Below are 9,467 nucleotides of genomic sequence, written 5' to 3' on the forward strand. Positions count from 1 at the left end.
GAACTACGTCAGGCCCAAATACCCCAGAGACTGCTAGTAAACTTCTACCTCTCCACCATCGAGAGCCTTCTGACCTACTGCTGCACACTCTGGTTCAACTGCTGCACCGCGGAGGACAAGAGGTGGTGAGGGCAGCAGAGCGGGCAATCGGCACCTCACTAACCCCCCTCAGAGACATTTATACTGGCACACTTCAGCAGAAAGCCAGCATCATCATCAAGGGCCCCTCGCACCCTGGACACTCACCTCCCTCTGGTAAACGCTGCAGGGCCATCACGTCGAAGACAAACAGACTCAACAGAAGTGTTTACCCGCAGGCTGTCAAACATGCCCTACCTCCACCCTGATTGGAGGATAACTGCACTGCCAACACCCATGGACATTACATTTTAAGTATAAAGTTTAACTGTTTTTCTATGTATACTTTAATGCAACTGTAGAGTACACCCAGCACAGACACACGCTCACACAGGCAGGTATAGCCAACTTCCACGTTTATTGATATATTTGTATTTTGACAGCTGACTCAGTCGCACCGTCTGACAGCTCGAGCCCAGCTGATCTCTCTTGGCCGCTCCTCCTCGTCTCACTATAAACACAGCGGAGGAGACCATCATTAGTCCATAAACAATATCAGCTGTTCTTACCAGCCTCGCGGCGCCGCCCCGTTGAGCCTTCCGCTCCACTCCTCCCCTGCAGCTGCGCCCGGGGCCACGCCTCCGCCACACACCCCCACCGCCCGTTCGAGGCCGGGGAGCCGTCCGGCCGAGCCAACTCCCCCCCCCCCGCGAGCGAGAGAGGAAATCGGCCACTGCCATCTGCGCCCCCGGCCTATGGATCACCTTGAACTTAAAGGGCTGCAACGCCAGATACCACCGGGTGATCCGGGCGTTGGCATCCTTCATGCGGTGGAGCCACTGCAGCGGGGCGTGGTCCGAACAGAGGGTGAATGAGCGTCCCAGGAGGTAATAGCGCAGGGAGCCGACCGCCCACCGGATGGCCAGGCACTCCTTCTCCACGGTGCTGTACCGGCGCTCGCGCTCTGCCAGCTTCCGGCTGATGTATAGGACAGGGCGGTCGGCCCCCCTTACCTGCTGGGACAAAACGGCTCCCAGCCCTCTGTCCGAGGCGTCAGTCTGCAGAACAAAAGGGAGGGAAAAGTTAGGAGTGTGAAGCAGCGGCTCCCCACAGAGAGCCTTTTTCGCCTGCACAAACGCCGTCTGGCACGGCCCCGTCCACTGGACCAGATCCGGGGCACCCTTTCGAGTGAGATCGGTCAGGGGGCTGGTTAGCTGCGCAAACCCCGGCACAAAGCGACGATAGTAACCCGCCAACCCCAAGAACCGTCTCACCTCCTTTTTCGTCCTGGGGCGCGGGCAGGATGCGATAGCCGCCGTCTTCTCCACCTGTGGACGCACCTGCCCGCCCCCCAGGTGGTACCCCAGATACTGCACCTCCCTCCGTCCAACCGCGCACTTCTTCGGATTGGCCGTGAGCCCCGCCCCCCTCAGGGACTCCAGGACCGCGGCCACCCGCAGCACATGCTCCGCCCAGGTGTCGCTGTGGATGATCACGTCATCCAGGTAGGCGGCAGCATACGCTGCGTGCGGACGCAGTACCCGGTCCATGAGACGCTGGAAAGTGGCCGGGGCCCCGAACAGGCCGAACGGAAGTGTCACGAACTGGTACAAACCGTACGGAGTGGAGAAGGCCGTTTTCTCCCTGGCCTCGGCAGACAAGGGAATCTGCCAATAGCCCTTGGTTAAGTCCAGTGTCGTGAAAAAGCGGGCCGTGCCTAACCGGTCCAGGAGCTCGTCGACCCGAGGCATGGGGTAGGCATCAAAGCGTGACACTTCGTTCACCCTGCGATAGTCGACACAGAACCGTATAGACCCATCCTTCTTCGCCACCAGAACGATGGGGCTACACCAGGCGCTGTGCGACTCTTCTATTACTCCCATCCTCAGCATTTCCGCCAATTCCCTCTGCACGATTTTTCGCTTGTGCTCCGGGAGCCTGTAGGGCCGTGAACGCACCGTCACGCCAGGCTGCGTCACGAAATGGTGCTCGATGAGGGACGTCCGGCCGGGCAGGGGGGAGAACACGTCCGCAAAACGCTGTTGCAACGCGACAACATCCGCTCTCTGGGCCTGTGTGAGATGGTCATCACAAGGGAGGGAGGCGGGAACGATAGAATTTGGCACCTCCGGCCCCAACTCATCTCTCTCCTTCACCAAGCTCACCAGAGAAGCGGTTTCAACCTCTCGCCACAGTTTGAGGAGATTGAGGTGATAAATCTGCGTGGCTCCTCCCCTGTCCGACCGAGCGACCTCATAGTCCACGTCCCCGACTCGCCGTGTGACCACAAAGGGTCCTTGCCACTTGGCGAGCAACTTCGAGCTGGAGGTAGGGAGTAACACAAGCACTTTATCTCCCGGTGAAAATTGCCTGAGCCTAGCCCCTCTGTCATACAGGCGTTGCTGACGCTGCTGAGCCTGGAGCAAATTCTCCCGTGACAACCTCCCCAAAGTGTGGAGTTTTGCTCTCAGGTCCAACACGTACTGAATCTCATTTTTGGCGGGGCTCGGACCGTCCTCCCAGCTTTCTTTAATCAGGTCGAGCACCCCACGTGGCCTCCTGCCGAACAGCAGTTCAAAGGGAGAAAATCCCGTGGAGGCCTGGGGCACCTCCCGCACTGCGAATAACAGAGGGTCTAGCCAGTGATCCCAATTGCGTTCATCCTCGTTAATGAACTTCCGAATCATGGACTTTAAAGTCTTATTCAGCCGCTCCACCAGCCCATCAGTCTGAGGGTGGTAGACGCTGGTCCGAATAGATTTAATGCCCAGTAATTCGTACAGTTCCCGCAGTGTACGAGACATAAACGACGTGCCCTGGTCAGTCAGTATCTCTTTCGGGATTCCGACTCGGGAGATGACCTGAAACAGTGCCTGCGCCACACTCTTTGCAGAGATGGTGCGCAGCGGAACTGCTTCCGGGTACCGCGTTGCGTAATCCACCAGGACTAACACAAAGCGGTAGCCGCGTGCACTCCGGTGAAACGGCCCGATGAGGTCCATGCCGATGCGCTCAAACGGGACCTCAATGAGGGGGAGAGGGCGCAGCGGCGCCTTCGGTATGGCCGGCTGGTTAACAAGTTGGCAGTCCGGGCAGGACGCGCACCAGCGGCGCACATCCGCTCGGATGCCCGGCCAATAAAATCGGGCCGTTATTCGCTCCAGAGTTTTCTCATAGCCCATATGCCCTGCCATGGGGTTATAGTGGGCCGCCTGGAAAAGCGTTTCCCGGCGGCCCTGCGGCACCAACAACTGGGTGTGTGTTTCCTCTGTCTGAGTGTCACGACTCACTCGATATAATCGGTCGTTTAATACGACGAAACGCGGGTAGGTCTGCGCGGCCTCAGGGCGCACCACGTGACCATCAATAGCCATCACTTGGTCAAAGGCTGAGCGTAGGGTGCCGTCACGAGACTGCTCCAGTGGGAAATCGCCCATGGGGGACACTTCCGGGGCCGGCGGGACGTCCCGTGAGGGACCCGCCAGCTCCTCCCCCCCGGAGTCGGTGTCGGACGACCCCGCGTCACCGCTGAATGCCGCGCACACGCTACACCCCGCTTCCGGTCGTGATCGCACCCCCGCGTACTGCCCCAGTAGCTGATGAAACCCCGGCCAATTGGTACCCAGAATCAGGGGGTGCGACAGGCGCGGGCTAACCGCCGCCGTTACTCTATGCGTTTTGCCCTTATACTTTAATAACAGCGGCACAATGGGATACCTGTGAACGTCACCATGCACACACCTCACCTCCACCCATTCTGCCTCCAGCAATGCCCCGGGGCGAACCAAGCTTTGGTGTACGAGGGTCTGCGTGCAGCCCGTGTCCACCAACGCCTGGCGTATACCCCCTCGAGTCCTTACCGGAATACTGTATGTCCCTCCTGGACCGGGGGAGGGTGCTGGGGCGCCAGCAACACGAAACACCTGCCCCACTTCCATAAGCGGACAATCCCTCCTCAGGTGCCCCGGCTGCCCGCACTTCCAGCACTCCGGCCCCGGCGTCTGTGCTGCTCTCCGTGGCTCGGGGGCGGCTCCACTTGGCTCGGCTGCCCTGGACGGCACCAACGCCGCGAAAGGGTTAGTGGGGCTCAGCGCCGGCAGCCGCTCTGCCTGCCCTGGTGCCGGCACACGGCGTCTCGGGGCCGGCACTGGGGCCTGTTTGTTCGGCCTCCGTCCGGCGTCCCCGGGTTCCCCTGCTCCAGCGGCAAGGTGGTCTTCCGCTAGCGTCACCGCTACCTCCAGGCTTGCGGGCCGGTGGCACCGGACCCATCTCGCCGTCTCCGCTGGCAATCCCTCCGTGAACTGTTCCAGCACCACCTTGTCCACCAGCTTCGTCTCGCCCTCCGATGTTCCCGGTTGCAGCCAGCGAACCGCCGCGTCGCGCAGCTGCCGGGCCCAGGCGAATGGTCGGTCTGTTGGGGCCAGCCGACAGGCCCGGAACCGCCGGCGATGGTCTTCGGCGGTGAGCCCCAGCCTGTCCACCACCGCCCGGCTCACGTCCGGGAAGCTGCTCCTCGACGCCGGAGGCAGACTCAGGGCCGCTGTTTGTGCCTCCCCAGACAGCAGGGGGAGCAGCCGCGGAGCCCACTCCTCCCGCGGCCATTGGCAAGCCTCCGCCGTGGCCCGGAAGGTCTCCAAAAAAACTTGTGGGTCGTCCCCGTCCCCCATCCGGGGCACCGACACCGACAGCGGCAAGGGCTTCGGCGTGGCAGCGGCCCCGACCAGCCGTTCCAGAACTTGCGTCTGTCGGTCCGTCTGCTCCCGCAGCGCGGCCAGGTGGGCACGCTGGTCGGCCGCCTGATCCCGGCTCATCGTCGCCATCTCCGCCAGCATCTGCGCCAAGAATTGCAGAGGCTGGGCGGGTGGCGTGGCCTGTGGGTCGGACATTTCCACCGGCACTCTTCCTGGGTTTCGGCACCACTTGTAGAGTACACCCAGCACAGACACACGCACACACAGGCAGGTATAGCCAACTTCCACGTTTATTGATATATCTGTATTTTGACAGCTGACTCAGTCGCACCGTCTGACAGCTCGAGCCCAGCTGATCTCTCTCGGCCGCTCCTCCTCGTCTCACTATAAACACAGCGGAGGAGACCATCATTAGTCCATAAACAATATCAGCTGTTCTTACCAGCCTCGCGGCGCCGCCCCGTTGAGCCTTCCGCTCCACTCCTCCCCTGCAGCTGCGCCCGGGGCCACGCCTCCGCCACAGCAACCAACATCCCTAACTCTTTAAACTGTATTTATTATATAAGCTTATTTATTATAGTTGCAACAGCACCCCCCCACTCCATGTGCCCTATCATGTGTTTGCAGGATGTCAGAGCTGCCTCCCAGAGCTGCTGTTTGGATGTGAACTGCCTCCCACCCTCATATTTTTTTGCTTGAGGATCCTCCAAAGGTTCTCAGTAGGATTGAGGTCAGGGAAAAATGTGGACCACACCATGAGTTTCTCTCCTTTTATGCCGATAGCAGCCAATGATGCAGAGGTATTGTAGCATGAGATGGTGCATTGTCTTGCATGAAGATGGTTTTGTTGCGGAAGGCACAGTTCTTCTCTTTCTACCATGGAAGAAAGTGGTCAGTCAGAAACTCCACATACTTTGCAGAGGTCATTTTCACACCTTCAGGGACCCTAAAGGGGCCGACCAGCTCTCTCCCCGTGATTCCGGCCCAAAACATGACTATACCACCTCCTTGCTGACGACGCAGCCTTGTTGGGACATGGTGGCCGTCCACCAACCATCCACCACTGCATCCATCTGGACCATCCAGGGTTGCACTGCACTCATCAGTGAACTGGACTGTTAGAAAATTTCTGGATTTAACAGGAAGCCAATGAAGGGAAGCCAAAACAGGAGAAATATGCTCTCTCTTTCTAGTCCCTGTCAGGACTCTTGCTGCAGCATTTTGGATCAGCTGAAGGCTTTTCAGTGAGTTTTTAGGACTTCCTGATAATAATGAATTACAGTCGTCCAGCCTGGAAGTAATAAATGCATGAACTAGTTTTTCAGCATCACTCTGAGACAGGATATTTCTAACTTTAGAGATGTTGCACAAATGGAAGAACGCAGTCTTACATATTTGTTTAATATGTGCGTTGAAGGACATGTCCTGGTCAAAAATGACTCCAAGGTTCCTCACAGCGTTACTGGAGGCCAAGGTAATGCCATCCAGAGTAAGAATCTGGTTAGATACCATATTTCTAAGATTTTCAGGGCCGATTACATTAACCTCAGTTTGATCTGAATTAAGAAGCAGAAAGTTAGCGGCCATCCAGGTCTTTATGTCTTTAAGACATTCCTGAAGTTTAACTCATTGGTGTGTGTTATCTGGCTTCATGCACAGATAGAGCTGGGTGTCATCTGCATAGCAGTGTAAATGTATGCTATGTCTTCTAATGATGCTGCCTAAGGGAAGCATGTATAATGTAAACAGAATTGGTCCTAGCACTGAACCCTGTGGAACTCCATAATTAACCTCAGTGTGTGAAGAGGACTCTCCATTTACATGCACAAACTGGAGTCTATTAGATAGATATGATACAAACCACTGCAGTGCAGTACCTGTAATACCTACAGCATGTTCTAATCGCTCTAACAGGATATTATGGTCGACAGTATCGAACGCTGCACTGAGGTCTAGCAGGACAAGCACAGAGATGAGTCCACTGTCAGAGGCCATAAGAAGATCATTTGTAACCTTCACTAAAGCTGTTTCTGTGCTGTGCTGTGCTGAGCTCTGAAACCTGACTGAAACTCTTCAAATAAACCTCTGCAGATGATCTGTTAGCTGTTTGACAACTACTCTTTCAAGGATGTTTGATATGAAAGGAAGGTTGGAGATTGGCCTATAATTAGCTAAGACTGCTGGGTCTAGAGATGCTTTTTGAGTAAAGGTTTAACTACAGCCAGCTTGAAGGCCTGTGGTACATAGCCGATCATTAGAGATAGGTTGATCATATTTAAGATCGAAGCATTAATTAATGGCAGGACTTCTTTGAGCAGTTTTGTAGGAATGGGGTCTAAAAGACACGTTGATGGTTTGGAGGAAGTAATTATTGAAGCTAACTCAGAAAGATCAATTGGAGAAAAAGAGTCTAACTTAACATCAATGGTACTAAGAGTAGCTGTAGATAATATTACATCTATGGGATGATTATTGGTAATTTTTTCTCTAATGATAAAAATTTTATTTGTGAAGAAGTTCATGAAGTCATTACTAGTTAACGTTAAAGGGATGGTTGGCTCAACAGAGCTCTGACTGTTTGTCAGCCTGGCTACAGAGCTGAAGAGAAACCTGGGGTTGTTCTTATTTTCTTCAATCAGTGATGAATAGTAAGATGTTCTGGCTTTGTGGAGGGCTTTCTTATAAAGCAGCAAACTATTTCTCCAGGCTAAATGATGATCCTCTAAATTTGTGACACGCCATTTCCTCTCCAGATTACGAGTCATCTGCTTTAGGCTACGTGTTTGAGAATTATACCACGGAGTCAGGTACTTCTGATTAGAGACCTTAGTTTTCACAGGAGCTACAGTATCCAGAGTCGTACGTAGTGAGGAGGTGAAATTATTAACAAGATAATCGACCTCTGTTGGGGTAGCGTTCAGATAGCTGCTCTGCTCTGTGTTGGTACAGGGCATTGAAGATGATAACAGTGGGTGGATTATATTCTTAAACTTAGTTACAGCGCTTTCAGAAAGACATCTACTTTGATAAAGTCTACTCTCCACCGCTGTGTAATCAATTATTGTAAATGTAAATGTTATCAGGAAATGATCAGACAGGAGAGGGTTTTCAGGAAACACTGTTAAATGTTCAGTTTCTATGCCATATGTTAAAACAAGATCTAGAGTGTGATTAAAGTGGTGGGTGGGTTCTTTTACATTTTGAGAGAAGCCAATTGAGTCTAATAACAGATTAAATGCCATGTTGAGGCTGTCATTTTTAGCATCTACATGGATGTTAAAATCACCCACAATAATTATTTTATAAATCAGATAAAAAGTCTGAGAAATCTATCTCTATGGAGATGGGTTTTGGGGGGTAGCAGGAGGAGAGAAGCTGCAGAGAGGCGTGTAAGACTGTTGCTGGTTCCAACTCTGGATAGTCATATTTTGGGGGGTTTAATAAATTTGTCCATATTTCTAGAAATGAGAGCTGCTCCATCCAAAGTGGGATGGATGCCGTCTCTCCTAACAATACTAGGGTGACCAACCGTCCTCTTTTCCCCGGACATGTCCACTTTAAAAAGTGGACATGTCCGGGGGGGCGTCCAGGGGGACTTTCGAGATTGATGAAAATGTCCAGGTTTTCCTATAGTCCGACAGAGGACCCATGTGTTTGAAGTCATCCCCGAACTGGCTATAAGTTAGGTAGTGAGTACACAGAGAGTGTGCTTCGGATGAAGCACGTGAAGATTATACTATGAGAAAAGAAGTTATCTTACAGTTTTTAATTAAATTGCTAAGCAGATAAGCTACTCAGAAACACCACTGTGTTTGAGCAGGAACAGGAAGTGAACACCAAGTGACAGCGCCACCAAGAGTCACCAGCAGCTTCAAATATGTGTTTGCTGCTTTGTTATGGTCTTTTAGCAGCTGCTCCTTTGCGCCTTTATCTGCACGAACCCGTGTGTGCTGTGACTCAGCTACAAATCTCTTAACATTATGGTGATCACACTTAAGTTTTCATGAAATATCTAAGGTTTTCATTACATGTCCAAGACATTCAATTATTTCACGCTTCTCAGCAGCAGAGATCATTTCTCATTCCTATATTGCTTGAAAATGGTGGTTTTAACTTTAATTAAGGGCTCACCTGGCAAACAAATGATCACAGGTGTCCGAGATTGATTTCAGTGATACAAAGAGTCCTGAGACACAATTCCATCCATGGATGTAATTGAAAAACAACTTATTTAATCTTTATGACACTTAAACACAATTTGCATATTAATTTGGAGCACTGTGTAGAAAGTTACGTTGAAACCAAGCACACCATTGTTTTTCTTGTGACATTACCAAGAAGTTTGATGTGTCACATGGCCCTCTTCCTAATGACAAAACAAAAGTTGCCGACTTCTACATGGCCACCATGGTCACCGCCCATCTTGAGGAGTTTGCCCCCTCACATATACTAATGTGCCACAAACAGGACTTTAATGTCACCAACCATTCCCATGTTATTACGGTGGATCCATACAAACGGCCCACCCTGTATATAACACAAACAGCATCGCTCTTCAGCTACACACACACACACACACACCCGTCACATTCATCCATGTTTTTAATTTAGCATTACCATCTTACCTCTCTAAGCATTAGCTGCATCAAATCATCTCCCACCAAAGGACCAGAGATTACGTGCTGTGGACAGCAAATG

At 52.6% G+C, this 9,467-nt stretch overlaps 1 protein-coding gene across 1 annotated transcript; it reads right to left on the bottom strand.

The window, feature by feature from the left end:
- Positions 1 to 464: 464 nt before the first annotated feature.
- On the bottom strand, positions 465 to 5,302 carry LOC309689778 (uncharacterized protein; the record flags this gene model as incomplete). The annotated part of the gene is made up of 3 exons (XM_082506439.1): positions 465 to 1,196; positions 1,245 to 5,071; positions 5,212 to 5,302. The coding sequence occupies 3 exons, from the start codon at positions 5,300 to 5,302 to the stop codon at positions 465 to 467; spliced, it is 4,650 nt and encodes a 1,549-aa protein (XP_082362565.1).
- Positions 5,303 to 9,467: the final 4,165 nt, after the last annotated feature.

Source organism: Aulonocara stuartgranti (assembly GCF_965226115.1).
Source record: "Aulonocara stuartgranti genome assembly, chromosome: 15".
Classification (NCBI taxonomy): Eukaryota; Metazoa; Chordata; class Actinopteri; order Cichliformes; family Cichlidae; genus Aulonocara; species Aulonocara stuartgranti.